Below are 20543 nucleotides of genomic sequence, written 5' to 3'. Positions count from 1 at the left end.
TGCCAAGAATCTCTGGGTCTGGACAGGCTGCCAATGAAAACTGACCCTGTCAACCTTTAATTACCGAACTCTGTCGAGTGAGGCTAGCTTAGCAGGACTCTTTGAGGAACTATCAGACATTGTTTGGGATATCATTGGCCTTTGTGAGATTAGAAGAGCTGGCGAGGCTTATACATTGCTGAATAACGACCATGTCTTCTGCTATAGAGGTCTGCCAGATAAGGAGCAATACAGGGTAGGATTCCTAATCCATAAGGACATAGCGGGCAACATTGACGAATTCTACAGCATTAATGAGAGGGTAGCTGTAGTCGTAATCAAACTTAATAAGAGGTATAGATTAAAGGTAGTACAAACCAACGCTCCAACATTCAGTCACGATGATGATGAAGTAGATCAGTCTTATGAAGATGTTGAATTAGCAATGAGAAAAGTACAAACTCAGTACTATACTGTAGTAATGGGCGACTTCAATGCAAAAGTGGGGGAAAAAGCAGGCTAGTGAGCAAGCAATTGGCAATTGCAGCGTAGATTCTAGGAACGCTAGAGAGATGCTGGTAGAATTCGCTGAAAGGAATAAGCTTTGAATAATGAACACCTTTTTCAGGAAGCGTAGCAACAGAAAGTGGACATGGAAAAGACCTAATGGTGAAACAAGAAGTGAAATTGACTTCAGACTTTCTGCTGATCCCATCATAGTGCAGGATGTAGAAGTGATAGGTAGGGTAAAGTGCAGTGATCATAGGTTAATGATGGCTAGGATTCACATCAATTTGAAGAGAGAATGAGTAAAATTGGTCAAGAAGAAACAGGTCAACCTAGAGGCAGTAAAGGTAAAAGCTGGTACTTGCAAACAAATATGCAGCTACGGAACAGATACATGAGGACATAGAGCTAATGAATGAAAGCGTAACTAGGTTGGTTTCAGAGGCAGCACAGTTGAAGTGGGAGGCAAGGCACCAAGGCAACCAGTAGGCAAGCTCTCCCAAGTAACAAAGGACGTAATAAAGAAACGACAAAAAATGAAAGTGTCCACCTCGAGAGATAAGATAGAATTCGCGGAACTGTCAAAACTGATCAACAAGGCAAAAATAAGTGATATTCGAAACTATAACGTGAGAAAGACTGAAGCTGTAAAAAATGGACACAGCCTGGAATCAGTCGGAACGAAACTTGGCATAGGACAAACCAAGATGTATGCACTAAAAGATAAGCAGGGTAATATCATCAGCAATTTCAAAGATATAGTAAAGGAAGCGGAAGAATTCTATACTGACCTGTACAGTACCCAGATGAGTCAGGATACCTCCATTAGAAACAGTAATGATCAAGATGCAGAAACTCCTCCTGTAACTAGCGATAAGGTCAGAAGGGCCTTGCAACACATGAAACGAGGAAGAGCGGAAGGAGACGATGGAATAACGGTCGATTTAATCAAAGATGGAGGAGGCATAATGCCTGGAAAACTGGCAGCTCTCTATACAAAGTGTCTATCGACTGCAAGGGTCCCAGAAAACTGGAAGAATGCAAACATTATACTACTACACAAAAAGGGAGACAATATAAAGTTGTAAAATTATAAGCCGATTATAAAATGTTTACCAAAATAATTTCCAATAGAGTAAGGGCAACACTGGACTTTAGTCAACCAAGGGAACAGGCTGGCTTCAGGAAGGGATACTCTACAATGGATCACGTCCATGTCATTAATCAGGTTATCGAGAAATCCGCAGAGTACAATAAGCCTCTTTATATGGCTTTCATAGATTACGAAAAGGCATTTGATTCAGTTGAGGTATCAGCAGTCATAGAGGCATTACGTAATCAAGGAGTACAGAATGCTTCTGTAAACACCTTGAAAAATATCTACAGAGGTTCCACAGCTACCTTAATTCTACACAAGCAGGAAGATCCCTGTAAAGAAAGGGGTCAGACAGGGAGAGAGAATCTCTCCAGTGCTATTCACTGCGTGCTTGGAAGAAGTATTCAAGCTATTAAACTGGGAAGGCTTAGGAGTAAGGATCGACGGCAAATATCTGTGCACCCTTCGGTTTGCCGATGACTTTCTTCTATTCAGCAACAATGCAGGCGAGTTACAACAAATGATTGAGGACCTTAACAGAGAGAGCGCAAGAGTGGGGTTGAAGATTATTATGCAGAAGACAAAGATAATGATGAATAGCCAGGCAAGGGAACAAGAGTTCAAGATCGCCAGTCAGCCTCTAGAGTCTGTGAAGGAGTACGTTTACCTAGGTCAATTAATGACGGGGAACCCTTATCATGAGAAGGAAATTCATAGAAGAATAAAAATGTATTGGATCGCATACGGCAGATATTGTCAGCTCCTGACTGGAAGCTTACCATTATCATTGAAAAGAAAGGTGTACAATCAATGCATTTTACCAGTGCTGACATATGAGGCAGAGACTTGGAGACAGACAAAGAAGCTTGAGAACAATTTAAGGACCGTGCAAAGAGCGATGGAACGAAGATTGCTAGGCATAATGTTACGACAGAAAGAGAGTGGTTTGGATCAGAGAGCAAACGGGTATAAACAATATTCTAATTGACATCAAGAGAAAAAAATGGAGCTGGGCAGGTCATGTAATGCGTCAGTTAGATAACCGTTGGACCATTAGGGTTACAGAATGGTTACCAAGAGAAGGGAAACGCAGTCCAGGGCGGCAGAAGAAACAGGAGCGATGAAATTGGGAAATTTGCGGGTGCTAGCTGGAATCAGTTGGCACAGGACAGGGGTAATTGGAGATCGCAGGGAGAGGCCTCCGTCCTACAGTGGACATAAAACAGGCTGATGATGATGATGACTATACATATTGCTGTACACCGAAATGAAACCAAATGTGCAAGGCTTGCCTATACTATTATTGACGTGCAAGTTTAATAGCCTCGAACCAAAGATGCACATAGAATCCTGCGCACTTAACACAAAACCTTGAAAGACAAATTTTTGGAGCGTTCGCACTGTGCAGAGCACATAAAATAAATCTTACTAGATACAATTGCCAAAATGCTGAACATCAATTATTTCTTCAGTGTAAATTTAATACACTTTTTCAGTAACCTTAGCACTTAGGTCAATGCACAAGTAATCACACCTAGAGGCAGCATTGTCGTGAGCTTACAGATGAAATGGTCCCTTTTTACAAAGTGCTTAGAACGCACATTCACGCAAAAGATAACACCTTTTTCTTTTCACCTGATCCAAGTTCAATATGCTATTCAATCTGTCTCCAGCATGTTGTCTGATTACAGGAACATCAACTTCCTATGCTGAGAAAAGTAACACAAATTTTAAGAAAATTAGTGCAGCTACTACATTTTTCCTTCCGCATGTGTACAATCGCTGAGCTTTGCAGCAGATGACTTCACTAATGGCCATGGCATCGTTTAACACACATGTGCAGTGCATTTGCCTAGCTTCAGCAGACACTTGTAGCTACAGCAGCTGCAACGTGAGAGCCACACATTAGAGTGTTCCTCCAGACAGTGGATCACACTGTACAATTATAAATTTAAGATTCAGGAAGCACAAGGCATGGTGTGGATCAGGAACCATTTCCTACACATAAAATATGAGAAATACTAGGGTAAGTACTTGGGTGAGTTGGCGATCCATATTAAACTTGCCGAAGCACGTTACAGACAGGACTCCAGGGTGTCTACCAAGTTGACATTTCCAAATTCCCTGAGTTTTCCAGGTTTTCCCTGAGCACCTTTGCAAAATTCCCTGAATGAGCCAGAACTTTGTTTTATGTCAAGACAGGCTGACACCACGTTGCCCGATGCTGTCACTCAAGCATGCTGAAACAAAAAAAATGACTTAATCCAGTTTGAATAGTAAGGAGTAATATCTATTTTATTTAAAAAGAAAACAGTAGGAAGGTGTTAGTAAAATGCACAGCGAAAGAAATGGTAAAGCCCATTCCAAATTGAGTCGAACATTTTCAAATACGAATGAAAAGGAGATGCATACATAAGTAAATATTTTTTAATATGCGCTATTTCTATGAACTGATAGCAAGCTCATCTATATGAGGCCCTGAACTTTGTCACAACTAAGGTTCTCTCTCAGCAGCTGGGAAGTCAACCTCAACTGTCCTGACATACTCTCAGCCCGTACACAACATCTCAGTGTTGGGTTTCACTGCTTAAAACAATTTATTTTGGTTTGGATGAGGGACACCTGTATCTCAGCGTCAGCCAACGCATAGTTTTTTTAGCTCAAGCTCCTTCAAAAAGTGGTGGCACCCTTCCTTTCCCGTTAATTCCTCAGTGCGTCGGTCCTTTCTGTTCTCATCCTCCACCACATGGATCATCTGAAGCATCCTTTTGGTCAGTAGTACAGTCAACATTTGATCTTTCGGTCTTCCTAGGGGCCGCAAAAAAAAATGAAATCGGGCAGTCTGAAAAAAATTAATGCATGTCTTTAACTGCCTTTAAGGGCTAAAATTACCACAGGCACGTCTGAAAAAGCTCTGAAGGCCTGCCAGTGCACTTATTAGGCATATCAGTGCTTGTACTGTGACAGGAGACGGGGTGCACGCATGTGTAATTAACGAATACATACTGTGTCCCGTGACAATTGCCCCCTTCCCACGCTTATGCTTCACCGCCTAACACTAGTGTACTGAGGCGAAGCTAACTTTCGGAGACTGGCATTACGCAATGCGCTGTGCTCTGCGAGCTTCAAAGCCAATCGCGAGGATTACAAAGGCGGAGTCGGTGCCATTGGTGATAGCGGCAAATTCTTTCAATGAAAAACACGGCACCGCACGGCAAGAAGCTTAATAGCGAACATAGAAGCAGCTAGGCCTAACGTTGCCGCGGTGGTGGTTACGGCTGCCAGCGGATCTGCGTTCGAGAGTGCCGGTTCGAGGCGGCAAGATAATCAAAATAGCGGCGGTGGCAGCTTTGATTAATGCCATTTCAGACCTGCAGTCAGGGCAATATACATTGACTATATGGAGTACGTGGTGGTGCCGCAAAGCCGTGCAAATTATTGGGCATGTCCGAAAAATCGGGCGTCTAGAAAATCGGTCGTTAACTACTTCGGCAATACATCGTGCCGATGACACGGCGTCAATGACGATTCGTTGCGATTCCTCTGTTACTGGAGCCAGCATTAACACGACTTTCGTTCCCTTTCAATAAAGTTACAGCTAATTTTCCCTGATAGATGCACAAATTCCCTGAGTTTTCCCCGAGTTTTTCCAGACTGTTCAAATTCCCTGAGAATTCCCGGTTTTCCCGGTTGATAGACACCCTGGGACTCGGAAGAAGGAACAAGCAAAACAAGCATGGTGTTTACAGATATGTACATCTCAAGGACACCAACATAAAATTTTCTTCATCAGGTGGACCATTACGGCTCTATTGAACAAGATGAGACTTGAAAGCAGCATTATACCTGTTCTGGGTGCTCTGGGTTAAAGAATCCTTGCTTGCACCTTGTCACCTATCACTAGCTCATTATTATACAAATCTGCTACCGTTGAACCCGGATGTATCGAACCCACATATAACGAATTATTGTATACATTTAACAGCTGTAAAATTCCATTGAAAATCATTGTATAGTTTTTATATTATACGTAGGATTACCTATATATCGAACTTTCTTTGTGATCCCCTTCAGATTCGATACATCCGGGTTCGACTCTGTGTTTTTATCAAGGAAAGAAAAACTTTTACTCTTGGAACAAATTGTGGCAAGGAATCTGGATCACGACAGATTTCTTGTCTCAAAAGAAGAATGCAGAAATGAGGATTATATGTGCAAAGTTTCTTCACATTGCACTTCACATTGCATTGTGTAGGATTATTCTTAATCATTTGACTATCATTTCAATACTGTTATCAAAATGGCCATCCCAGGTTAGGGTGGGAAATGAGCTAGAGCCTTCTTTTCTATTTTAACCCTGCCATCATCATTAGTTTGTCATTTTTACTGGTTCTTGGGACCCACTGCCTTGATCATTCTTTGTGCAATGGGCACACACAAACACCGGTACAGACACACTAAGGTAACAGAGAATGTGACTTTAATCAACAATGTTCTACATCACCTCCAAATTAAATTAACAGATGTAGCCACTTCATTTGTTCCCTGAAGTAACGGACAAACACCTCACATGTTTATGTAAGAAATAAAAAAGAACCAACACACAGTCCGCCTGATGTATGTACATAAGAAGCGAGCCAGCCTGCTAGACCGCTAGAAGATGTGCAATGGCAGTAGTTGCAATGTTTCTCAGCAGACAAGGCCCCATTAGCGACGTGTCTTGTCCTGGCATTTACAGTGCAGCCCTTGCACTTCGCAGGCAGACAGTAAAAAACTTGGGGCCGGACCAAATGCTACCGAGGTTCTCTCTTCCCACCCTGCAATAACAAAAAAGGAGAACACACTTTCATGAGCAGATAGTACTGTAACGTAGACAAGATAATACATGATAATTGTTTCTATGCCTTCATAGGCATAGGAAAATAAGGTTAGTAAAATCTGATGTTTGAACAGGTGTAAGAGCACTTAGACTGCTATAAGCCATTCTGGCATGATTATTCGTACATTTGCAGAATTGCTGCACATCCCACAGATGTAAAGAATATAGTAAAAATCTGGGATACTCTTATGGCATGTTGTTGAACACTTCGGACTCGGCCTGCGTGACATCTTAATCTGACCACTGCAACGTGGTGAAAGGCAATGTTTTGATATATTGCCAGTGTCTTTTTTTAAACACAAACAAAACCAGCAACAGGACACTACTGACCTAGTCTAGACAATCCAGTCGCCACCAAGTGTGTCCAAATTGTGGGATAAGCCAAGTCCAGCTATCACCTTAATGTCCTACATAGTGACATGCTCTCTGGCGACTTCACTGTCACCGTTATGAGCTTTTGTCACTCAGAACCATCACACAACTTCATATGTCGCCAACTCGAGCTTCACTATCTCTAGTGATGAGGGCCACAATGACGTCAGGGAAGTACCAGTCAATGAAAGTGGTAAAAAATCCACAATCATCTGGTTAATGGAGTGCAGTCGACCTCTGTTTGAAGGTGCCGAGAAATTAGTATTTGGTGCATGACCATACTTTTGTCTATCTTAGTATCTGATAGCATGAAAATGGCCAAAATATAGCCCAATCAGGGGTGCAACCGGAAATCATTGTTCTGTTATGCCGTGCGTGATTGGCCTAGGCAGCTGCGCTGATGCTGTCAGCCGCGGTGCACGGCCACGTTTTTGGTGATGCCATAATGATGACATGCTTCTGCCAATCATGTTGAAACGGAGCAAGTCATCTGCTAGGAGCAGAACACGACGAGAAGTGTAAAATTCGAGCGGTCATGTGCTCATTGCGAGATCAGCTTTGCATGGCACGTTTGGATCCAATCCATAGTCTCATTTAAGAAAATGGCGCTTGCAATGGAAGCTTTGGATGTTATGTTGGCGTTGCTCAACGACAAAGCAGGGCAGTTGGAGGTGCGAAATGCGTTTGAAGAGAGGGGAGAAAGGGAATAGCGGCGTCACTTTCATTTACAGAAGCAAACAGTGAGTTTGTTTTGCGGTGAACTCGACTCCATCATTAGGTGCCAGCGAGCCAGTGGAATGTTGTTGTTCCCTCTTGAAAAGCACGCTACTGTTCCCGTGTTTTCCGTTTCTTTTCCTTGGGGGGTGAGTGCGACATCACCTAGCGACCACACAGAGAAACTAATAGTTAAAAATTGTAGTAGCTGTACGTATTACTATTTGAGAATGTGCTTAAGCTTGAGAAGAAAAAGCATCTTTTTTTATATATAAAGATTTTATTCATTGGAAGACTAGAAACATTTGGTTTTGTAGTAACAGTGTCTGCAAGCAGACGACAAATGAGGCATGTAAACTTCTGGAATGTTCACCACTTGCCTATTGGCTGCTCTCTCCCTTCCGTTCTCACAAATTTTGCATACTGCCCAGTTTGTGATGTTGCAGCAACTGAAGAGAACACATTTTAAACAAAGATCTCCGATCATGTCCCAGGTAATATGCAGGGGTATGGGCATCTAGCGATGTGCTGAGAAGCTTTTCATGCCACTTGAGGAATAAAGAAACTCTTCTTGTGGTAAATTCCATATTAATTGATTTTTTTTTTTCAGACCCTAGATTCTTCAGACTTTTAGCCAATCCCAATGGAGAGAAAACAAATGGTCAGCGACTTATCTGTGAAACAGTGAAAGAATCGCTCATTATGACTACCCAAACAATCATTTTCTTGAAGGTCATCGATTACAGTACATTCAGAAGCAATGCTCAAAGTTAGACTTTGCTCTCCAGTGTGGCCAGATAAGGCTGACATCATAGAAGAAAATGCACCCATCGCATGCTAGCATAACATACAGTAGGAGAGGCTTCAAGAGGGTGACAAGAGCATCAGCAAAATCAATTTTTTAGACTGCACAATTTTTCCATATTTCTCTCTTCTTGACCGGCATTCCCTAGCCGATACACAGCCAGCTGCGTCTCATCGGAGGGAGGGCACAGCCCATAGTGTGGTGGTCTGGTAGGGAGCCGAGTAACAGATTGAGCCAATATTTTGCCATCTTGGTTGCCAAAATAAACCGATTCAGACAGGCTCCTATTTCCCACGTCCACTTAATTTCAAACAATAAGCGGGAAGAGAAAGATGGTGACGCAAAAAAAGGTGCAAGATATAGCATTGGGGTAAAATGCCAGCTGCTGTCGTTTTATGACATACACTGCACACAAAATACTCAACTAGTATGTAAGAAGAATGTGCTTATGGTGACTCCAGCATACTATTAGGCTAGTTGGTGTCTGCCATAGTTTGAAAAGACATAACATAGAAAACAAAGCAGGTACGGTGACCACAGTGCCCCGACAGGTGTATCACCAGGACAGTGGCTTTGCTACGAACAGTGAGGTCTCATTCTGTCGGGACAACCCCAAAAATGGTATTAGTAACTGGGAAAACAAACATTATACAGTTAAACCTGGATGTAACGAACCTATATGTAACGAATTCCTGGATTTAACGAAGTTTTTGAATTCCCCAACGCTGCCCCCATTGAAGCCCATGTATTTTCGACCTTGATGTAACGAACGCGTTGCGGCGGTTAGCCTTGATGTAACGAACTCCCAAAGCTGATCAGTCATTACTTTTAGCACTTTTAAGGAAAATTCGGCCGAAGAAATGCTCTAGATTATTGAATATTAATGCTGTAAGGAGCCAGCAGCTACGCGCACGCCAGGGATTGCCGCGACCGAGCAAAGTTAGCGATGATGATGATGATGGCGGCAACTAGCGCCGCTCCGTGCCTAACATAGCAGTCTTTTCAGGCTTTGCTTGTCTAGCGTGGCACCAGGTGGCATTGGTATCGGCAGCTGATTTTTCTTGCAGAATTATTTTGTTTCGTATGGATTTGAGGACAAGCATTCTTATTTTGTGATTTTCATTTGTTTCAACGGCTTATACACACTTATGTGTAAGAATTCACTTGAAAAGCAACGCTGATAGCCGGTTCTTTCATTGCCAAGGCGCCGGAAGGGAGAGGGGGAGGGACGATGACGAACGATATCCGTCACTTTTTTTTCTTTCTCTATGGGTGCGTTGCATTCGCCATCTTGAGTGTTGTCCTGCGTTCTGCACGTGTGCGTGTGTCAACTGTGCTCTGGTACTGGTTTGTCCGACTTGTTTTGGAGGTGCTAGGCCTGCCTGTCGGCGTGTAGTCGTGCGTCTCCGCTTCTAACTGCGTCGTCGGTTGGTCGTGATGAGTTCTACTGCCAGAAAACGAAAAGTTCTGTCTTTTGAAGACAAACTCGCAATTTTAAATGCAGTCTCCGCGGGCGAGAAGAAGAAGGACGTTGCCACCCATTTCAGCATTCCAGCGAGCACACTATCAACGATTTTGAGTGCGGAACACAGCATCAGAAACGCAGTGGAGTCGGGAACAAGCTCGAAGAAAAAAAGACTGAAGCTGTCCACATACACTGATGTGGACAAGGCAGTGTTCACGTGGTTTTTGGACACGCGAGCCAGAAATGTACCCATAAGCGGCGCGATCTTGCAACAGAAGGCAAAGGATTTTGCGTGTATCTTGGGTCATGACGATTTCAAGGCAAGCAACGGGTGGCTGCAGGGATTTAAGAGCCGGCACGGTGTCGTCGGAAGAGTAATCAGCGGCGAATCTGCCTCCGCAGACAGCTATGCTGCTGCTTCGTGGGTGGCTGACAAGCTGCCTGGAATCCTGAGTCGCTTCGAGGCGGCTGATGTCTACAATGCCGACGAGACAGCTCTATTTTATCAAATGCTTCCGGGCCGCACGCTAGCGTTAAAAGGCGATGACTGCCGCGGTGAAAAGCAGAGCAAGCTCCGCATAACGATTCTGCTGTGTGCCAACCTCGACGGCACAGACAAGCGAGTCCCGCTAGTTGTCGGCAAAAGTGCCCGTCCCAGGTGTTTTAAGGGAACGAAGCGTATGCCCGTGAAGTATGTGGCGAATTCCAAAGCGTGGATGACTCGGCCAATATTTTCTGAGTGGTTAAAGGAATTTAACCAGGACGTCAAGCGGCAAGGCCGTCAAGTTTGCCTACTGCTGGACAATTGCTCGGCGCACCACGTCGAGGGCCTGCAGCTGTCGAACATCGAACTGCATTACTTCCCGGCCAACTGCACGTCCCTAATACAACCCCTCGACAAAGGGGTCATTAACAGTTTTAAATGCTGTTACCGGCGCCGACTAATCCTGAAAATACTTCTCGACATCCGTCTGGAACGGGAGATGAAGATCGACATTTATCAAGCAGTCGAGATGCTTGCTGCCTCCTGGCAAGAGATCAGGGCAGAAGTTATCGCGAATTGCTTTTTAAAGGCCAGAATAGCCAAAAACGCACGGGCTGGTGCCGACGAGGAGGAGGAAGACCTTTCTACTCCGTCCAATGTGGCCGAAGCGTGGAACGAGCTATGTACTAACGGTGGTGTACCCGACGACGTTGAACTGACTGACTTTTTGTTTGCCGACAACGCCGCCGTGACTACAGAAGAAATGTCTGATGCAGCAGTAGCTGAAAGCGTGCAAAATCCGGATGGCGGTGATGATGGTGCTTGTGAGGCAGATCCGTGTGACGTGCCTACTGCAAAGGAGGTGATGAACGCAATGGACGTTATGCGCCGTTTCGTCGGCTCGCTCGACGATGAAGGAGCTCTACACGATTTAGCCTCTTTGGAGCCGCGTGTTGTGCCTACACTCGTGCCGAAGAAGCAAGCGGAAATTACGCAGTTTTTTAGTGTAAAATAAATGATTGAAGGGTGAGTTCACCTTCACGGATATATTGAGCTATTTGGTTTCGTTTCTGCATCATTCGTACGAGCCTTCACGCGAAACCTGCATGTAACGAAAACCTGCATGTAACGAAAAATTGCGAGCTTTTGTCAACTTCGTTATATCCAGGTTTAACTGTATGACGAGGTAGAAGGCGCCTGACTTCAGACTTGGCTATGCAGTGGTGAAACCACCATTAGACCTTCTGGCATAGGTCAGGCACTTTCGGCGAAGTGTCCAATATACATCTATGTGGCAAATATGGTCTTAGCTGAAATAACAAATATTCAATAAATGCTAGTGTTATAAGTATATCAATGAGGCATTCAGGCTAAAAATGGCCAAACTAGTGTTTTATTTTTATTAGAATGGCTTTCTCCACGCATATAATGCGCTATGGAGTCACTATTTAACACATGCAACAGGCGCAGCTTGTTCAGTGAACCTCAAGCGAGCAAGAACAAAAGAAAAATGCAGAACTAGAGGCTGTCAACAAGACCATGCCCAGAATGTCCACGACTGAACCGAATTTACTGCCATGAGGTCCACACATTTCTTCAATAGGCTAATCTCTCCAAATAACTTGCCAGGAAACTCATTAAAGTCGATTATATTACAACCATGGAATCTGCTAATTTGATCGCACAGGTTTGCAAGAAAGGTCCTCACTTGCAAGATAATTACATGTCAGCAGTTGAGTAGACATGTTACAAGTTATCTTCTAAGTGGCACTGCCAACAACTACGCCAAACAATTTGTGACCTAACGTTAGTCGAGGTTTCTTTTATCCAACATCCCACTGAGCCAACCTCATGCCATGCTAGTACAAGAAATAACAAACTTGTAGATGAATGCCACAAACAAATAGACAGTACAGTGGCAGTACACTGGAGTATCTGTCACAGAGAAACGTAACAAAAGCGAAAAAACTGCAAATGGACAACCGACAGTATCAGCTATTGACCCTTTTCACTGCGATTCTGAGTGAGGCTGCCATGTTTTATCACATGGCAATGTATCCATTGATTGCCTCAGCTATCTATCTCTGTGTTTACAATCAATTCATTGATGCCGGTGCAGCTCTGCAAACCTGTTTCGGCAGTTGTCGTAGATGGTGACTGGGTGGACGACATGTGAAGCTTTAACCACAGCTTCAGAGGACATGTAAGCGCTTTCGGAGCTCATTATCCTTTGCCCAAATGGAGCAAGCAGCGTATACGGTGCCTGTACTACAAGTGGGCTAAAACTGTGTTCAAAGCTACCCTAACTTTCCGCCTATGAATTGAATCAGTATCAGTGTGCTTAGCTCTTCATTCTTTACTTAGGAAATACCTTTAAGCAGCGGCTTGCCGCCGTTTCTGACTCTGTAAAGTACCCCGGGCGGTCACTATCTGATTCCTTATTTTGTGCCTGATCGGTCATGGGTGTGCTCAGTTGAGATAGATTTATTCTTTCGTTGCACAAACTTAACATAGATGGTCTGTACTTTGTAATAGCTTGTAGCAAATACTTATTATCGCTAGTCACTCGCTTACTCTCTGGACTATTACGAAATGTTCAGCTTTGGACATTAGTGTGCTGTCGGTGCAGTCACTGTCACCCACGCCTCGACGCACTTATTCACGTGGCCGCCCGTTCATTTCTTGATACGTTAGTAATAGAGTGAGTGTAAGTACATGTGAAGTGGGCTGGATTTGAATAAATAATGTGAGAAACTGATTATATGCCAAGAAGCGACACTACTGCCTTTGTCACTGTATAATACTTGTGCAGACATTCCAGGGATGAGGTCCTTTCCGACGAGGTTAGCGATACAACGCTGGTGGATAAGTGAATTTTTTTTTTAAATCTTTGAGGGAAGCAGTGCATTGTGAAGAACCGGCAACACAGGCAGTCATTATGTAGCAGCCGTCTGTAAGCTTGGACACACCAATTCATTCTATTCCTTAATATGCCAGTCACCATTTCTGGAGCCTACTGCACATGTCTTCTCTCCTCATTCCCCATTTTGCAGCATGATTGGACTACAGTGCATTAACGAAAACCCAATTGCATTTCTGACAGCTGATTGCACAGAAGCAAGGCAGAAGAGGTAATTGTTTTGTATTCGTACGCTTTTGCTGAGGCAAAGTGCGGCGTGCTGCTGTAAGTGGCATCTTGTTTCTTTAGAGCAAGCTGCTTCGCAAAAAGGGTCAATATCCATGACCTGTGGCTACGGCAGCGTGCTTAGGTTTTGATTTCAGTTTTACTAACGAGTCAGCTTTAATGGACAGAGGCTTTAATTCTTAAGCTTCTACCGAATGCAGGCTTGGTGCATTTTCCCACTAAAATGCTGTTCTGGAGCCGGATGGCATAAAGGCCTGCTCTTGGCACAATTTGGTGCCATAAGTGCAGCTGTTCTACCAATGGCTATGCTGATGCTTTGCTTGATGCATATCTGACCATCATCCATCCACACCAATGGCAATAGTGAGTTTGGTGTTTCTTAATGCATGGATGGGAAGAAAATGCAGCCATACCTTCTTGAGATCCTGCTGCAGCAAGCGCACCTTTGACCGTTCTTGTTCCAGTGCAGCATGTAGCTCGGTAACCTGCAACACAAGTCGTGCACTACTGATCAGTGGTTCTAAGAAACGTGAAATCGCTTCACGACACAAAAACACAATGGAGCACAATTGGAATTTCAACCTCTACTGGTTTAGTTATGAAAACTGAAATTTCATGATAAATTGTCATCGTGCTGTATATGCTTCCCTGCTTTGTGCGTACCTACAGTGCAGGGGAGCTGCGGTGGAAGAGCTTAGGTGAGGGAATGGGGCTGCCCATCCCTTGCTCCATAATATACTTCTTCCAAGGCACACTGAAAAGCAGCGCTACAAACTGCAGCCTGCCACAGCCCATGCTGACGACTGCTAGGAGGAGCCTGAAAGCAATGCTTAACACGAGACTGGAAATACTTAACACAGCATCCCTTCTTATCTGTTATTCTGAAGAGCTGCAGAAATGTTGCTGTATATGCTTATTTTTAAATGAATGCCTTGTTAATGAGCACTGCTTATGCCAGCCGATAGATGTCGCTAAAGAAACTGAAGAGGAATATTAGGTTAAGCTGCTTTAGTAAACCACGCTTCTGCAATAGCAAAGTGGCCACTCTAACTGTGACAGGAGGCTAGGTACGCTAAAAAAAAGGTAAGAATAGAAAGCTGGTCAGAACACCACCATGAAGTTCTTTCCCCACTTGTCTTTAATTGGTAAAGGAGGCCAACACTGCAGTCTAAAGCAATAAACGACTCCACAAGAAAGTTTTGAGAACTTTTCCCGCCTTAGAATCAACAGCCAAAGTATGAGAAAATACAATGAAATCCGTGATGCTACTGTGATGCATTTGCACTCAGGTTGCAGTACGAAATTCGAAAAGGGAAGTTTACCTTTCATAATTATAGAGTAATAATCAACCTCTTTCCATCAAATTAATGAAAATACAGCAGCTAAACAATCCTAAGCTGACTTAAGCATGGATGACACCTGCAGTAATGTCCTGCCCTAGAAGTACGCCATTTATCAAGTGCTTCACAAGAACATCAGGAAGCAGCTAGTAAACTGCCATGGCCCTTCTAATTTTATGTACAGCTGCATCCTGCATACAGGTCCTTGGCATTTACAGCAGCTACAGATTTGCTACTGTGCATCGAGTACTCTACTCTACTCAAGCTATAGCTGTAGACAGTTCTGCGTTACGCTTCAACGATAGATATGCCCAAATGTGTGGATCACCAATTAGGTGCAGACCACTTAAATAATCATTCATCTGTAGTTCAATACTGAAAAGTGTATTTCAAGAAAATAAATAATAATAATAATACTATGTTATAAAAACAGAGAAAGAAAGATTACAGATACATAGTATCATAGGGTAAGTAGTCGCCAGTGGCTGAACAAAAAAAGCCTCAGCCTGAAGGCATCTGTGTACAACACTGCAGATCTTGCATCCATTGAACCTACAGCATGCAGGCTCACTCCTAGTGCTTTAAATGGCATGCAATTGCCACTGCTCTTATTCGCCAATGTTGCTGGCACCAAACTACAGTAAAAACAACTCGTTAATTCTAAATTTAGGATAATTCGAAGTAGCTGCCGCGGTCCGTCCCACAATGTATTGAAAGCAATATGTAACGCATCCTGCAAATTCACACTGAAATCCGCACCGCCACCAATAATTTGAACTCCATGCCACTGTGGATGGGGGAGTGTGGGAGTGTGCTAGGGTGCGGGAGCACGTTGGAAACGCTGGTGTTGCCGTGCCACTCTGCTCTTTTCATCTGCAGCCCATTGTTTAGGCCTGACTGGAGAGACACGTTCGCGCCTGGTCAGCCATGGCCAACGCCTCTGCTGCAGGTCACCTCTCTCCCTCTTTTAAGACTTTAAAGATAAAAAAGCGGACGAGGCGCCTTTTCTCCCTCCTTTTTCTTGCTTTACACCTTTGCATGTTTCTGTTACATCTTGTAGGCTATGCTCTATTTTCTACGAGCTGTTCTGCCGAGAAGCGGCACCAGGTAATGTCTGAAACATAACGGCCATGAAGTTTATCAGCGCTCGCAGTACCACAAAGCATAGCCTTTGAGATTTGTGGCTATTACACGTATCCCAGCATCGCTGGGATATGTGTGCGGCCGCCGGCTGTACATGTAGTGGGACTCGGCAGCTGGTGCAGCTACGAAAGTACAACGGAGACCAACGTCGCAGCAGGTTGTGGTGCATTTCGTGAGTGCATTTTAGAGCTCAGCTCTTGTTCCTGCAGAACAAAGGCGTGTTTATAGCCCGATGTTTTCGGCGTGCATTGCTTGTGGCCAGTCACGCTGTGCCACTTGCACTGCGCCAGCCGAACTGCCATCCCCTATAGACTTCGACGCGCGTGCCGTCAGCTGCTCTCTTCGGAGCATGCACTGAACAATCCCCAACCCGCACACCGCTTTGACGACTTTGAACGGCTGTTTGCAACCGTTGGCGAAGCGGCATGGGCATATTTTTTTCTTCACGTCATGCATTGGTCAGCACAGTCGCAGCACAGGGTCAGCACAGTCGGCGCGACGAATGCGCGAATAGAGCAACAGCCATCTTGACATCGGACCACATTGGCTGCGCCAGTGCATTGAACTAAAGACATTGTTCTTGCCAACGTGACGTAGCAAGTGCGCGCTCACACTATGTCGGACTATAAACACACCTTAACCGGGTGCCTTTTTTATTCGACTTCCATTAGTTTGAATTTTGTATAATTTGAGTTTTCATAGCATCACCGCGGAATTTGAATTAACAAGCTTTTACTGTATGTACTACAAAGGATAGGCACCTAATTATTGTTCAAGTGATCATAGCACCTTAGATTTGAAGTGAAGACTTGCAGATTAATACTTAACTGCTAGACATTTGCCTTGACCTATGCATTGTGTTGACTAGTGTTGACCGCCTGGACTAGGAGCACCGTCCACCAAACTCCACTCGCAAAGCAGAAGCTGAGCTACATACTATCAGAGGTGCTTCGTTCAAGAGTAGATGAATGTGCTATACCTGTTGAGTCAGTTCGTCCTTGACCTGTGTCACTTCCTCGAAGTCCCGCAGGATCTCTGCCTTGTCTTGCACTGCAAGTGTATAAGCAATTAGGTGTGAATCGGTGAACAATCGAGCATCCCTGACAGGCACTCATGTTTTTTTTGGAGACTCTTGAGTAAAATCTCTTCTGCAATAACACTAGCACTAGGTCACGAGAATTCACTAAAAATGTCCACATCAATATTGAACGAAAAAAGTGCTTTCAGTTCGAACACAACGCACAAAAACAAGTAGCAAGGCCCCAAAGAGACAATAAGCATGTACATATACAGTCACCGACTGTTTTTTTCGGACTCCAAAAATTCGGACATGCTCGATTATTCGGTCTGCTTCGCGGCACCGCCATTCTTCCCATAGACCATAATGTATAACAACTGCCGAAAGTTTGCACACCTTGCAACCGCTCGTCTGATTTTTCGGACAGTCCTTGAGCCAACTCGATCGAGAGCACCATGCACAGACTCTGAACGGTGCATGGTTCGACTTGCTGAACGCCATTTTTATTTTGAACGGAGCCTCCTTGCTGCTTCAAATCCCCGCTCATCATCATCGTTTCTGCCTGGTTCGTGGCTACAGCAGTTCCGCTCTTAGCTTAGTAAGCCATATACAGACAATACAGCAGCTGATTTGTTTGTTTCTTCGTGCACGACACTGTGAGTAAGCAACGTTTTTCGTTTGTGCGACTGGTGTTGGCGTGACGGTGCGGTGATGTTTGCTTTGTGTACTGTGTCAAGGTTACGGTGATCCAATGCGGCATACGGAAACATCGCATCAAGTGTCTAATTGCACCGACAGTGCCCGCGCAGATTGCGCTGGGGAATGCTGGCAAGCGGGTGCCGCGAGGCCTAGGATTTGTCGCCTTTCGATGTGCTCCCTACTGACGCCGAAAATGTTCTGCCGAGCATGGTGATTCTGGACACTATCTCATTCGACAGTTTCACAGGTGCTGCTGACACTTTTGTGCTGACATGTGCAGAACTTGACGACGGCGAGATCATTCGTCAGGTTTCTGCTGCACCGCCAGGCGATGACTCCGAGTCGAAAGATGACGCACCATATGCTACGCTGCCATCGCATGCGGAGCGTGTACAAGCAGTGACTGTGCTTTCAGCCGCCTATAGTGACTGTACGACCCTCTCAGAGATTCAGGCTTATCTGATTGCGCATAAACGGAACAGCGTGCAACGGCACATTCACGATTTCTTCAAGCCTACTGCTAAGCCCGAATAAGTCCGTGGAAATAAAGGATTTCGTTTTTTTTTTTTTCTTAATCTGCTTTTTCGGACACCTGTTTATTCGGACATTTTCGCAGTCCCTGTGAGGTCCAAATAAACGGTCGGCGACTGTACTGCAAAGTGCTAATGTAGAAAGGCGATGATATTTTTTCACTAATGTTCACCAAATCAATGTTCAAGTCGCTTAACAAGGCACTTTCAGCCAGTCCCAAGCAACAAGGATCAGGTGAGACAATAAGCATGTAAACTGAAGATGCTAAATAATAAGTGTGCCAGTGCTGCCAGCTTCAGTAATTCTGGTAAAACATGATATATGACTTTAGAGCCCTGTTAAAAAGAGTACTCTCGCAGATTTCTTCCGAACATTTTGTTGTGTGTAGAAGGATAACATTTGGCAAGTATGCAGGTTGGGAAACACTTAAGACATTTTAATTTGATACTAAAGTTGGGTCTTCAAATGCCTGACCTGGCATTATCGTGATGTCATGAAACAGAGCAAAACTTTCTGAAGTCGTGTAGCACTGAGGTTACGTATGGTGGTGGTGCTTATTAAGAAAATAAACGAGTTTTGTGCCCATTATTTTCTCGCTGTGCTCATGTGTGGCAGCCGCCTGCAGCGATCATAAGAATGTAGCAAGTCAATGTAACAAACGTTGCAACGCCATCCACCACCTCAATGCAATTACAGTCCAACACTTTCCTGAATCTCTACTTCCTCCATGTCCTACACCTCACATCCTATTGCTGTGGCTGCCCGGGCTGTGGGGTATACCGAATTACATCACATGCCAACGACCCACTGCCTGGGCAAAGACCCTTCACAAACCACATCCTAACCCGGAATAACTGGGAGACCGTGCTGCACGATGGAATTCAGTTTTAGCAGGCACTGGTCTGGCAGGTTGGCAACATCACCACGGCCACTGGAGACCTGGACTAGGAACACCGTCCTCCAAACATATGACAGGAAAAGCTCGATTCTAAAATTGGCCTTTGCCGCATAATTAGAACTTGTCAGCAAGCACGCGCCTGACTACTATGTTAAACTCCAATAGCGACACCTTTAGTGGCAGCGTCCGTCTCAGCAGAACTTAGAAGACAATGAATGCATTGAACACGTCATCTCTCGTCGAAAGAATGATTTTGAAGCATTAACCATAGCTCACAATGTTTGATTATGGTATTTACATAATCCTAAAGCAAACTCTTTTTCTTTTTTCTTGAAGGAACTTGGCCCGAAATAGCCTGCACGTTGCAATTGGACACGAAACCAAAACTGCCAAGCAGTCTTTTAAGGCTTGACCACGTCGCACGGATATACTGTGGCAAAGCTGACTTAAAAGCAAACTTTGGCAAAGCCGACTTTAGGAAACTGGCCGCCATTGGGCAACAAATTTTTTTTTTCTTTTTGCTCATCAATCATCAATGTGTTTTTGCATCTTGTTTAATTCGTCCCGATGGATAATTCTATCAATTTCGTCACTCCCGTCAAAGTCAAATTAACGGAAGTCAGCCATATTTGTCGGGAGTTCAGTTTAGTGGAGGCAAGAAATACACGTTTTGACAGCTTGAGAACGGAGAGTCGACTAGCTTTATTCAAAAGTAAAAGCAGGTTTGCTGAGAGGCAGTAGTGGGGCCCAAGTCGGGCAGCCACCTCAGTTACACAAGAAAGAGCAGGGGGCAATGACCCCACAGCAAGGCAAGGCGAGGTAAATTGGATTTCCGGAGCAAGAGGCAATGACTCCCACGACGAGGCAGGGCGGAGCGATGGACGGTCGCTACATATGAAATTATTGCAGGTCCTGTGATGCTTGCTAGTATATTTTTCTAGGATACAGAGGTATTGGAGGTTCATTCAAAGCAGTGAAAAAAAAAAAAAGATAGTTGCAATGTCATGTCAGCATTCGTCTATCTGAGTCCAGCACCAGTGACTCAGCTCAAACACTGCAATTAGCATAGCTGCATGATGCATAATGTATTGTACAATAGTTTTATCGAGTTCAAGTACACGGAACATGCCGCTCTTCAATTCTGTCTGCTTCCCTAGTCTTGTGGCCAGCAAGCACAGTGCATCACAGAATTATGCAATGTCCTCCAACTGCACACATGGCAGACTATAGTTCTCTTGCGACAGACTACCACGAAGCTCATGAGAAGAAGCCTAGACGGCTATGCAAAATTTTAAGTTTTGAGTGACTTAGCTAAGCAGGGCGAAACTGAAAAACAGTAACATGGTCGCACACAAAAGTTCAGAATGCATTTACCATATAGACTCACGTAAGAGCCACAGTTTTTTTCCCCAATTTTGAGGAGGTGCGGCCCTTACATGGCACTAAACCTTTTGGGCAAAATGGTGCT

The 20543-nt window shown here is 44.4% G+C and overlaps 1 protein-coding gene across 2 annotated transcripts in view; it reads right to left on the bottom strand.

The window, feature by feature from the left end:
* Nucleotides 1-6045: 6045 nt before the first annotated feature.
* The window catches only part of LOC126541906 (G kinase-anchoring protein 1-like), a 67088-nt gene continuing 52590 nt past the window's right edge, over nt 6046-20543 (bottom strand). For both annotated transcript variants that reach the window (XM_050188870.3, XM_055077002.2), the window contains exons 10-12: nt 16909-16979; nt 13860-13931; nt 6046-6399 (exon numbers count right to left, since the gene is read on the bottom strand). In XM_050188870.3, the coding sequence (XP_050044827.2) occupies nt 6376-6399; nt 13860-13931; nt 16909-16979 (167 nt within the window). In that variant the 3' untranslated portion in view covers nt 6046-6375. The remainder of the gene's footprint in view (nt 6400-13859; nt 13932-16908; nt 16980-20543) is intronic.

The sequence above is a fragment of the Dermacentor andersoni genome, chromosome 2 (genome assembly GCF_023375885.2).
Source record: "Dermacentor andersoni chromosome 2, qqDerAnde1_hic_scaffold, whole genome shotgun sequence".
NCBI lineage: Eukaryota > Metazoa > Arthropoda > Arachnida > Ixodida > Ixodidae > Dermacentor > Dermacentor andersoni.
Note: the sequence above shows the minus strand (reverse complement) of the source record. Positions and strands in the feature narration are given on the sequence as shown.